Genomic DNA, 12,544 nt, shown 5'->3' with positions numbered 1-12,544 from the left:
TACCCTAGTCCCCGATGCGCCTGCGAAGAAGCCGAGTTCTCTCTGGGCTAGCGGTCAGCTGGGGTGGCGGTCCCGCTGAAGGAGGGAGCAGGTAAGCAGGGTAGAGGGGAGGGATTGTGAAAGAAACGCATTAAAAAAAAAATAAAAATCAAACTGACCTCTAGTTGAAATCTACAGATGCCATTTAAAAGTGAAAAAAGGTCTCCGAGGTGGCTGCTGGCCGGGCGCGCAGTCCAAGACCCGGATCTCAGTTTATCGGAGCCAGTAGGAAGGTATCTGTGGTTCTGAAGTTGCTGGGGTTCCCCACCCCCCGCAGGGCAGGGGAGCGTATGTGACACCTTGTTCGTTTGGAGATGGTTTATTGACTCGTGTTGTAAAATCTAAAATGACGCCGCTGGGAAGACGAAGGAGCTGCTGGGCCCCTTGCGACCCCCGGTCTAATCTAAGTATGCGGGGGACCCTAAAGTTCACCATGGCAAAATGCACGGGTGCCTGACGCCTAAGATGCGGCAGAGGCGCTCGGGAGTCTTGGAAAGGGCTTCGTCAGATAAATGAATGGTGGAGACACTCGCTCACTGTCTTCTACAGTCGGGGGGGTCTGGAGACCTGGCGAGTATTGGCAGTGTGCGGCCTCGGACTGTACGGGCCCGGATCCCTGACCTTCGCACTCCGGGCTGCCCTTCTCCCCAGGGCGGGTGAAAGTCACCAGACTGTCAAATTCTCCAAAATATTAAGAGAAGGAGGCCATCCAGCGCCCTGCTCCTGCCTGTCAGATAAACAGGATTTGCCACCTCTCCTCTGGACTTGACTTGCGACCATAGGGGCTCCGTGACCTGTCTTGATTCTGGATTTCACTGCCTCCTATAAAGAGAAAAAAATCTCCAGGCTACCTTTAAAATTATATATTTCCTTGGCTCCTCTTTGAATCAAGATCACTGAGGCCCAAATTCAGAGTGCCAGCACCGGCTCCAGGGCCCCAGGGTGGTGCCGCAAAAATTTCTGGCGCCCTGGGCGTTACAAATGCTGAAACTCCAGGGAAATTGATATTCTGATGTGAATTCCAACTAGGGAGCACCCTAGAGAACATTCCCGCTCCCCTGGGCGTACCTCGTGCGGGGAGGAGCCGGCGGAGCTGGGCCCAGGGAGTGTGGCCGGCGACTCCTTCGCGCCGCGTTTACACCTCTCCCTTTGTGACAAATCGATTTCCCGCGCCGCTGTTCTGCATTTGCATCCCGCCGAGGCCCGGGGCCCAGCTGCGCCCGGTGCACACTTAGCACCGGCTTGGGACTGTGTGCGTGTGTGCACGCGTGTCTAATTGACTTTCCGTCTACCTTTTTATGACTACATGTGTTTCCAACAAAAGGTCTTATTAGGACAATCTGGTTTCACTAATTTAGAGGTTGGGAACGTGGAAGGCAGGCGCTTTTTTTTTTTTTTTAAGAGTTTGCAGAAGTTCAGATTAAGAAATGACAGCGGGATGCACCGTGGTCCTAGGAGTAGGTCTGCCTATTTTTATGACCTGTTCCTCTTTCCTCTCCCTGGCTTCCCCTGTTCCACCCCCTTCACACTCCACACTGCCCCATTAGCCACTGGATTCCTAACTGTTAAAGAACCATTTCTTTAACACTTGAGGCGTTTGAACCCAGAAGTCTGAGAAATTTACTGGGCTGGGGAAATCAGTAAGAGGGAAAAGAAATCATTCTACAGAGAAGAAAGTGCAATGAATATCAACCGAGGAGGAAACAGAATTGTGCTGAGGAGTGACAGAGATCAGTGAGGTCTTACTAAGGTCGGCCCAGGTTATAACTGGAGAATTTGCAATATCGTTGTAAATGAAACCTTTTTTACTAACGGGAGCTGAAAAGAATATTTAGGAAGAACAGGTTTCTATGTCACTGAGAGAGTAAACCCGGGTCTTCTACACGTGCCCCATCCCTCTGAAGATTATGGCTTCCCACTTTGGGGTAGACTGCCAGCAGGCTGCAAGGGGCACCTGATTCTTGGGGTCATTCTCCGTCCCTTTCAGGCTCCAGAGCCCAGCTTTAGTCGTCTGCCTGAAGACACCTCTCTTCTCTGACTCGCCCTGGGAGCCTCACTGTCCACTGCCCACTGGAAGCCCAGCAGGGCCCAGTGGGGGGCCCGACTCCAGCAGCTCACGACAGCTTCCTTCGAGACCCCTGATGGCGGACCCAAGGACTGAGGACAAGGGTCCTCCTGAACACTAGCACCCCACTCACCAGACCTTCCTATTCTCATCTCAGAGATGAGTGAGGAGGTTGAGGAAACAGGGCTTCTAAAAGCAACAACTGTTTGTTGGAAGAATAGGCCCCAGTCATCTCCAGAAAGCCAGGCCTTGTTGTATTTCTCTGCTACTTTTTAGCCCCAAGTGTCGGTCACTTTGTCCCCATCAGCGCGGTCTGCATTTCTGCTACCTTCTTCCAGAACCGTCTGTCCACCATCCTTCCTTAAACAGCCTCTCTTTGGCTGGCACCCGAGCCTCAGTTTCCTCTCGGGGGCCCACTCCCCACCAGGCCTGTCGTTACTCCTTGAAACTCAGAGATGCGTTCAAGAATCAAGGGGGCGGGTTCCCGAAGTTCGCATCCCCTTCCCTCCGGACACACGGTCCCCAACTTCGCCCGCTGCCCTTTTTGTGTCCTTCCGCACCACGGCGGACGCCACGTGCGCAGCGCGACCTCTGGCCACGCCAGGTCTGGGTCTCACAGGAGCCACCACCGCGCGCCACCTACACCTCAGGCGTTTCCCAGGCGGCCTCCCCAGTCCAGAGTCGTTCCATTCACACCAGGAGGCCACCAGGAACCCGAGCTCCCTTCTCGTGGCGTTCCCTCGGCAGCCCTCCAGCCGTCTTGTATCCGGCGCCCATCGAGGCCGACGCGGGCCCCGGACTCGCTGTGACCACCGGCCTTGGGCCTGTTTTTCACATCCCTCTGCTTGTTTTAGGGGTCAAGCCACACTGGTTGGTCTCGCCCGCCCCATCCTGGTCTTTTCACGCAGCCGTTTCTTCACGACCGTGTTTTCGGTTGTGGGTCCAGCCTCCAGTTCTCCGAACAGCGATAAATGTGGCGATTAATAATTAACCAGGGCGAAAGGAGAACCGCGGAAGGTGCGGAATCAGAGAAGCTGGGCGATTCGGCAGCCTAGTCTCCCTGTGCTTTGCATATTTAAATTTTCCCTAGCGAAACGTTTAAAAAACAATCACATTCCGCCGCGCTTTCTCTTGGAGCTCCAAGTGTGTACTCCAGCAATTAACTCCTGCTGCGGACGCGTGCAGCGCGAGCAACCCCCCTCCCTTCCACCCCTTCCAGGCTCCAATATCTTCAAGAGAGCCTCCGCCGCTGTGCCCAGCCATTGCCCGGGACTTGGGGACACCGGGTGTTCATTCCTCAGAGCTGGCCTTCTTTCTGTAGTAACAGAGCAGGCCACATTTCCATCAGCCTGAACTCCCCGTCGCCCTCTGCCTCTGGGAATACGTAGGGTGGATCGACCCCAGTTCGATTTGGGCTGAAAAACGCGGAGGGGATCCTAGGCCTGGACCCAGGAAGCTGGGCGAGGGGCAGGCGGCCTGCCGGAGCAAGGGGCTTCCCCTGCCGCCTGCTTCTTTGCAGCCCTTTGCCCGGGCCTTGCTTCCAGCTGTCTCTGGGTCCTGTTTGCTTTGTCTATTTCCCGAGAGTCTGATATTGGCTTTTTTTTTTTTTTTTAATCATGGAATGCCGGCGGGTCTCCTGTGTCTACAGGTTCCCAATTTGAAGACCAAATAAATAATGACACGGAAAGGAATTAGCTTCATTTAAAAACTTCCAGCCAAGTTGAGACCCTTGAAATCTCAAAAAGGAAATATCAAGCCCCATGTCACCTGGGATGAGCCAGGTGACAGGTCTGTTACAGACCCCAGAACGTAGGGATACGTTTGGGGTCACCTTTTAAGGCATGGTTAATGAGGCCAGCGACATATCCACGGAGACGCGGTGTATCAGTAGGGAAGGATGGGGAAGGGAGACTGTACGGGGACTTTTCTCGAGGTCTTAGGGCCAATAGGGAGAGCTCCTCGAATGTGACACTAGGCTCGGCTTTGGGGCCCGCGCTTCCCCTGCGCATCTCTCGGGTGCGGGACCGTGCGGGCCGGGAGCTCGGGTTTCACCCCAAAGGACACTCCCTCTGCTTCGCCGAGTCTTCCCCAGGCACAGGCCTTTGATTCCGCCGGGGGTCTCGAACCCAACCGCAGGTGGAGGGCGGCCACCGCCGGGCACAGAGAGCGGCTGGGCCGCTGGGTCTCGGCGCTCCAAGCGGCCCCTCCCGCACGCCCCGGCCTCAGGAGCCCCGCGCGCGGGGGCCGCGCGGGTGTCGCCGCTGCGCGCCTTGCCCTCCTCCTCCTCTGCCCCGCCTGCCTTCGAACCCGCGCTCGCGACCTGGGAGGAGCCCCCCCGACCCGGTTCGGCGCCTTTAACCTTCCGCCTTCCCGAACAGGGCAGGCTCCCCGCCTTTACACCCCTTGGGGACCCTTGCCCAGCCAGCCCGGTTGCCCCGCGTCGCCGCGCGCGCCCCGGACTGAGGGGCGGCCCAGTGGGTTTCAGAGACAGTCGGCGGCGGGCAGAGTCCCCGACCCCGACCTCGGGGCCTCTCCCTGCAGCGGCCGCCTGGGCTACGCCCTCGGCAGAGCCCTCCTTTCCTCCCCGTCTGTGACCGGCCCTTCCTCCGGCCACTGCCACCACCTCTCCTCGCCCCCTCTCTCCCCTGGCCCTGGCGGGCTGCAGGCGCCCGGCCGGGACCCCCAGCGTCCCCAACCCCCCACCCCCACCCCGTCCCGGACACACACTCCCGCGGGCATGCGCCCCTCACTCACTGTCCTGCTGCGGGGTGTCGCTGCCGCTGGTGAGTCCCGGCGACTCCAGTAGGCTCCGGCCGGCCTCGCCCACGCTCTCGTCCGCCTGCGCCGCCACCATGTCCCCGGCTTCCTCCAGGTCTAGCAGGTGACTGACGGAGAAGTTCTTTTTCGCCTGCAGGGTGTCGAGGTTGCCCGGGCTGTCCAAGCGGCCGCCCAGCGCCGGTTGCCGCTCCAGAACGTGCCCGTAGCTGGAGGTCATGGTCTCCCCCTCCGATCCCACCCACCCCCCTCTTCCCGCTCGAATCAACACCAAACGCTGTGGGCGCGAGGGGGGAGAGGAGCCGAGTGGGGAAGAGAGAGGGGGGAGTGGAGAGAGAGTGAGTGAGAGAGAGAGAGAGAGAGAGAAGGAGGGGAAGGACAAAAAAAAAAAAATTGGAAAGAGGGCGGGGGACCCCCTTCTGCGGAGCAGAGTTCTGCACCAACAGCCTTCGACAGCCTCGGTTGCTTTCCTGAGGCCAAGTCCGGCGCGGTCCAAGGAGATAATCCACACCAAAAAATAAAATTAAAAAGTCACCCTATGTTCAAGTCAGGAGAAAAAAAATTCCTTCCAGCTCTCCAAAAGCGTCCACACGCACACACTAAAAATAATAATAAGGGGGAGAAAGGAAAGGGGAGGCCAGCAGGGCGGGGAGTTAGGCAAACAGAAGAAGAGAGAAGAAGGGGTGGGAGAGAAGAATCAAAGTGGGTTTTTTTTTTCAAGGTTAAAAAAGTTATTCCCAGGCAAGAGTTCAAGCACCAACAGAAGAAGGCTTGTTCCAGCTTTAAAACATCTTCAAGAAAACGTGTTCCCCCTCTCTGCACTCCTGTGGATTCTCAGGAGTGACTAAAGTTTCAGGAGGAGAGGGTGATGTCTTGCAGATGTATTGGAGAGCAGGATTCTCACTTTACTTTTCGTAAGAAGAAAAAAAAGGGCTTCAAGAGTCCGAAGGAGGGTGGTGGTGGGTTTCCCCCCTTTCCCTTCTCTCTCTCCCCCTCTTCTTGCTGAGCTCCTTTTTCCTTCTCAGTTGGATCAAGAAGCTCTCTGGCACTTCAAAAGGCACAAACTGGCATGCAGAGGAGGCTTTGTAGGGAATACAAGAAAATTGGAGACCCCTGGGAGGGCAGATCTCGACTTAATAGGAGCCTGTAATTACGTGGCAAAGCCTTTGTGCGGTGCCTGACGTTTTACAGACCCCCTTTCTCCATCACAATCTCCTTCTTCCTCCTTTCCCTCGGACCAAAAAACAGTCTGATTAAGAAAACCCCCTTTGCCAACATCTGAGCAAGAGAGAAAGAGAGAGGGAGGGAGCCAGAGAGGGAGGAGGGAGCGAAAAGGGAGGGAAGAGAAAGCGAGAGAGCCCCTTTGGATTTTTTAAGTAAAGGTCTAATTATCATTCCCCTGCAATAGTATCACGGGGAGGAAAGACAAACTGAAACCCACAGTCACTTCAAACGGACTGTTATTTTGCTTGGGCATTAACTCCTCCAGATTTGTTTAAGATCTTGTTGGAAAAGCTCATTTGCATGTTTTGATAACAGCTGCGGGGAAACTTGTTGGAAAAAAATCCACAACTATCTCAATCAAATTTTCTTCTCTCTCTCTGCCTTTTTTTTTTTTTTTAAGCGTTTCCTGCAGTTCTAACAGTTTTTGGGAGTGGGGGTGGGGGAGTGTCTGAGAGAGAATGAAGGAGAGAGCAAGCAAATTAAAGCTACGTTTGGCTCCGTAGAGACAGCCTCTTAAATAATGTAATAAACTAACAGGAGCGATAATAGTGGGAGGCTCTCCCACGCTTCTTCCGCGAACCAAAGGCAGGTTAGGGGAGATCTAGAAGGCGCCGAATCGGTTCGAGTCTCTCGCCGCTAGGAATCCCGGGGCCAGGGCAGTGGGAAATTTACATATTTATTTAGCCGGAGGAAAGGACTCTGCGAGTGTAGCATAATTGCTCTCGCCTCCCCCCACCCTGGCCAATTTCGTAACCTCTTTGGTGCGGCCAAGGTCGCTTCCCCAGGCGACGACGCTAAGCCGGGAGGGTCGCGTTGCCCAGATGCTCGGAAGGCAGGGGCACTCCTGGAGCGAGCGGCCGGCCGGGCGAGGCTCCTGCTTAGTTCAGGGTCCGGCCCGGGTGCCTGGGCGGGCGGCGGGGGGCGGGCGGGGGGGGGGGTAAGAGGAAGGACGCGGAGGGAGAGAGGAACCCCCAAGTCTACGGATAATGCTCTGCCGTCTGTCTGCTGAGCCCTGACTTGACAAGGAACAGAGAGGTGCAGAGGCATTTTTTTCATGACCTGTTGGAATTTGGTAACAGCTTTAATAGTCTCATTAGAAATGAGTTACTATATGACGAGTAAGTAAAATATTAAGTGCTTATTTGTGGCATTTTATGTTCTTCAAATACACACACACACACACACACACACACACACACTTTCCCACTGCCTTGATTACTAGACTCCCCCCCCCCCCTTTTTTTTTTCCTCCTCCTATAGCCGAGAGGCTCTACTGGAGAGAAAGAGGGGTCCGAGTGTGTGTAAATGCTTTCTGGGCTCCAAACGGCCATAGTTAGCCCAGAACTCCCAGCCCTGATCTGGGAAAAGAACATTTGATGCCATCAAAGGGCTGCAGATTGAAACCAGATGTGCTCGCCTCGGTTCTTTCCATGCATTTAATTAAGGAGCCGGGATGGAGGAGACTTTTTCATCATTAGTCCACCCACTGCCCCCTCCTATTTCCATCCCCTCGCCCTCCCCCGCCCCAACCCGGCCCGCGCGCACCCCCGACCGGGAGCCCAAAGCCCCGCCAGCGCCGCGCGGTGCGCCGCGCGGGTCGCTGCGTCTCCCCAGCGGTCGGGACTCCAAGCAGTAAACATCTGTCCGCGTCTGGGCCTGTGCGAGCGGCGCGGCGGGGCTAGCGGGACGCCGGTGGGAGGCGGACGCGCACCCGGGTGGGCCCGCACCGAGTGCGGGCGCCGCGCCGGACGCCCTCCGCGGGGATTTCCAGCACCGCAGCCTCTGGGAGCCCAGGCCGAGCGCCTCACGTGGCACTGCCACCCGCTCGCTCGAACGGACGCGACTCGATCGCGCAGAGGTTTCCCCCAGACGTCCTGCTGGATGAGCTTAGGGGGAAAGGCCGAGGGGCCCTCTCCCCCTTCCCCGCACGCCGAGCGCGAGGCACTGCTGGGTTTGTTCCCGCAGCCGGGGGCAGCCTCCCCCGCTCTCCCCTAGCCTGCTCAGACCCGGAACGGGCCCGGGCCTCTCCCGCCTTCTCCGCCCTCATTTACAGTTGAATTTCACGTTTCTTTCCGTGCTGACACTGACCGAACTGCCCTTTGGGACAAAGGGCTGGGTAAGAGGCCGTGGGGCTTCTGACGGCCCCCCGGAACGTGCTGCTGCCCCTGGAGACCGACCCAGCGATCTGTCAGTCGAGGAAGATCGCCCTTCGGAGAAAGTTGCCTTGTCCCTGGTATGCGGTCGGGCGGTCTGGTTACTGACCGAGAGGTAGCGACGGGGGAGATCAGGGATGGGCCGTTGGAAACAGAGTCGGAAGTCTCCACTTCTACTCCCCCGTGTTCTCGGGAGGGATCAGGCACTCCCTTAACATCATCCACTTGTCATTCGTGTAATAATGTCAACCAGTCCTACCACTACCAACGAGGATGCTAACGGCTTCCACAAAAACATCAGACACATTTGCTTAACATTTGCCGACTAAATATGTGTATGTGTGTATATATGTTATATTATGTAGAAGTTTCGATGCACAACATTTCCCTAAAATGTCTCCGGGAGTGAGAGCTCGAATACCGCCGCCTGCGTGGGGCTCGCTCAGCGCTGGCGAAGCGGCCGCTGCAGGGGCTCCGGAGGCCCGAGTCTGGGAGCCCTGCTCCAGCAATTGGGGTGGCCTTTGAGGACCTTGGTGAGGGAGTGGGGGCAGGGTCCAGAAACTGGAACTTGGGAAAGAGAGATGCCAGTGTTGGGACAGGGATTCCAGGCAGGAGGCAGGGTCCCCGTCTCGCAGACGCAGAGCACTTTTTCTGGAATCCTGCGGAGGAGGCCGCGGGAGAGGAAAAGGCTCGCGGCGCTCTTCAGCCCTCCCGAAGGCAGCTCCTTCCCAGGGCATCCCGTAGGCCGCCGTTGCAGGGGTCAAGCCCCAGAATCCCCCAGCCTCCGCCCCAAATCACTGCAGGGAGTCGGGGCTGCAGGGTGGGCTAGAAGAAGGAGCAGGCAGGATCCCCAAGAAAGCAAATCCCCGAGGCATAGACCCTGCAGAATTGGTTTTTTTTTTTTACTTGTTTACACCTTTTTAGTTTTTTTCTCCCCCCCCCCCATTTTTTATCTATTAACAATTGCTAGTGGATTGGATCCACATCCTGATTATGTTTACATACATTTGTAATTTGCTGAGATTCTGGATTTGCTGGATCGTAATTAAAAGCCATCGGGATAACCCTACAGGGAGACTCAAGACTGACTGGAGAGCGCAGTTCGCCCAAGTAAAATGGTGAAAAGCACGGGTTCGTGCCGCCAGCCGGCCAGGCCGGGGAAGGCTCTCTGGGACCCTCAGAGCCAGCGCCGCCAGGTGCTCTCTTTTAGGCACACAGAGGTGGGCAGGAGAATGCCTTTCCAGAGCACCCAAGGTCGCAGCCTGGCCTCCCCTTGCTGTCCAGGCGCCAGGCCTTGTTCACTAGAGGGGTGGAGGGAGGGGAAAATTGGTGGATCAAAGTTCTCTGGGCTCAGGTTGCAGGAATCAGAAGGGCCAAGCACCTCTAGAATTCAAGAAGGACCATCTGGCAGAAAGATGTCAGAAGAAGGGAAGCTGTGGCCGGGAGCACATGCCCATCTCAGCAAGCAGGCAGCAGGCCTGGCCTGGGAATTTAGAAGGCCCCAGAGAACGCTGTGGCCTGTTTAGTTCCTTAATCACTACTTTGCTTTCCCCCTGTGATTTCCTTTTGGGAAGACTTGGAAGGAGAGCATTTCGAACTCACAATCTCTGAACACGTGTAGATCTTTCCTTGGCTTTCACTTTGACTTCCATCCATCCATCAATCTTTATTAAAATTCTGAAGCGCTGGGTGATGCAGCTAAACAGAACCCTCTTCCACATGATCCTTCCAGCATCTGAGCGCGCCTTTGCAACCCTTCCTTCTGCCCCGCCCTGTTTGAAAACTAACTCCTGTTTCTGGATTCCTCCATAAGCAAGTGGGAGCAAAGCTGGGACTAGCAAGGAAACATGACGAGAGATCAGACCATGGTAGGAAGGAGGTTTGGTTTCTAGCCACGTGCCCTTGGGTGGTCCTATTCATAGGCAGGTTTGGTACTGATCACTGTCCAGGGTTTCCCTGGCACGGGGAACTGGCAGAACACTGCCTCATCTGGCTAGCAGAATGTCCCCCACCCTAAGCATTTCTCCCCCTGAGGTGGGAACCAGGAGTTGCACTCCCTGATGTGTTAATAAGCTGATGTGGTAATCACATGTGACAGGTCACAGGTCCCACGACACATAAACAAGACAATACCACCCTCATGCAAATAATACGCTTTGGGGGTAGAAATGTTCTCCTGCTCCTGGTTGACAATCTAATATATTATATATTCATAGGCGATGAAACAGGGGAAGAAAATGAGATGCAAGATCGATTCCACAGGGGTGTCATATTTTAATGTTTCTGAGAAGAAGGCTCTCTGCCAGATTTGAAAGAAACTCTCCTTTGCCCTCCCAATTCTGGTTCTTATAACCATACGTGGCATTTTAGGAACATCCCATGCATTGGGTGAATGCTCTCTACCCACACCCACCTCCATCCAATAGCCCTATTGAATTATTTTGAAATTTTGCAAGAATGAAAGAAAATAGGACTAAAAACACATTTCCAAAATAGGACTAAAAACACATACCCATAAGATGGATAATGTGTCCATCCTACTCCAGGCTGGGAGACCCAATATATTCCCTGGGGCCATTTCACCACTGGATACTAACTTTGCACGCACCGTTGGGCCAGCTTCAGCTAAAGATATCTGTAATCTGGGGGCACCTGGGTGGCTCAGTTGGTTGAGCGTCTGACTTCGGCTCAGGTCATGATCTCAGTTCATGAGTTCGAGCCCTGCGTCGGGCTCTGTGCTGACAGCTCAGAGCCTGGAGGCTGCTTTGGGGTCTCTGTCTCCCACACTTGAGCGCGCAGGCGCGTGCTCTCTCTCTCTCTCTGCCCCTCCCCCACTCACACACACACACACACACACACACACACACACACACTCTCTCTCTCTCTCTCTCTCTCTCTCTCTCTCTCCAAAATAAATACACATTAAAAATTTTTAAAAAGATATCTATCATCTGTAATCACATTGGCAAGTGCAATGAATATTCTCAGACCTCAGTTTGTTAAGTGCCTCAGCTGTAATTGACAGTATCGAACACTCTCGTTTTGAAATTTCTTATCCTGGCCCTCTGCTTCTCTGAGCACTTCTTGGTCTTCATAGAGTACTCCTTTGCTTTAGCTTACTCCTTAAATATTAATATTCTCCGGAGTCCTGCCTTTTGTCTTCACTGTCCTTTCCATTAAACAGGTTGTTACTATAAGATCTCATAGATTTTCATGTGCTAGCTGCCTCTTGTTTGACAGTGAGTCTAATATCTAAATCTTAAGCTTTCTCATCTACTGACGGTCACCTGGGGCAAACTGAGCAAGTTACTTAATTCTCTATGCCTCAGTTTACTCATCTTTTCAATAGGGCTAATCATGGCCCCTACCGGCATATATTTGCAAGCATTAAATGAGAATGTATGCAAGCCATTTAACACAGTGCTCAGCATATAGTCAGCCCTGAAAGAAAAAATTGCTGTCTTCTTGCTGACATTCATTCATTCATTCATTCCGGAACCTTAAACTCAACATGTCCAAAACTAAACTGACCTAGTCGTTCCATGCTTCTCCTCTTTCCCCAGTAGGAAACCAAGGAATTACCCCAAATTCCTGCCTCTTTGACACCAACTCTGGCTTATCCAGGCAGTCACTAAGGTCGGCCTATTTTATCTAGCTGGCATCAAATCTGTCACCAGATAGTCACCAAGTGATTGTTGCATTGGTACTGAAGACTAAGTCATACTGGAGCGAACAAACAGGCGACATTACATGCGAATGCATAGCTATGGTTATTATAGAGTGTTCACGTGACATAAAACATAACAACTCGTCAGGATGCCTTGCCAAATGCCCTCGGAGGAAATATGAATGTGCAGGTACTCTACCTTCTCTCTCCTGAGGAACTCAAGCCCTTCTCGCCAGGCGAATTCAGAGGGACCGCACATGGCTATTGGGAACATTAAGAAAACAAAAGCAAAGTGCCTTACCATAGTCGTTATTCGACAAACGTGAAATTCCTTCCTCTGCTCTTTCCCTTAGGCTCAGATGGCCGGGGCTTCAGGTAGCTCCGGGCACTACTGAGAAACAGGAGGCTAAATTCCTGCTATCTTCCTATTTTAGAAAAATCCTTTAAGGACAGGCATACGCATGTGACTAAGAAGCTGAAAACCGGGAAGGGTTCTAGGCAAGCAGCAGCACACAGCGCTGCCAGGGAAACCATTGCTGACCCTTCATTCCTGCGCCAGAACAGCTAAAGCCTGCTGGGTTTTTGTATCACACTCTGAGAACCAGAGAACCTGCGTGCTCG

At 54.1% G+C, this 12,544-nt stretch overlaps 1 protein-coding gene across 4 annotated transcripts in view; it reads right to left on the bottom strand.

Moving 5' to 3' along the window:
- PRRX1 (paired related homeobox 1) overlaps positions 1–12,242 on the bottom strand; it is an 84,373-nt gene extending 72,131 nt beyond the window's left edge. For 3 of the 4 annotated variants that reach the window (XM_043568458.1, XM_043568456.1, XM_043568455.1), the window contains exon 1: positions 4,859–8,325. In XM_043568458.1, the coding sequence (XP_043424393.1) occupies positions 4,859–5,099 (241 nt within the window). In that variant the 5' untranslated portion in view covers positions 5,100–8,325. Of the gene's footprint in view, positions 1–4,858; positions 8,326–12,224 lie in introns of those variants that run through there. The other variant, XM_043568459.1, reaches the window with a different exon arrangement.
- Between the last annotated feature and the right edge of the window lie 302 nt (positions 12,243–12,544).

The sequence above is a fragment of the Prionailurus bengalensis genome, chromosome E4 (genome assembly GCF_016509475.1).
Source record: "Prionailurus bengalensis isolate Pbe53 chromosome E4, Fcat_Pben_1.1_paternal_pri, whole genome shotgun sequence".
NCBI classification, from domain to species: Eukaryota; Metazoa; Chordata; class Mammalia; order Carnivora; family Felidae; genus Prionailurus; species Prionailurus bengalensis.
Note: the sequence above shows the minus strand (reverse complement) of the source record. Positions and strands in the feature narration are given on the sequence as shown.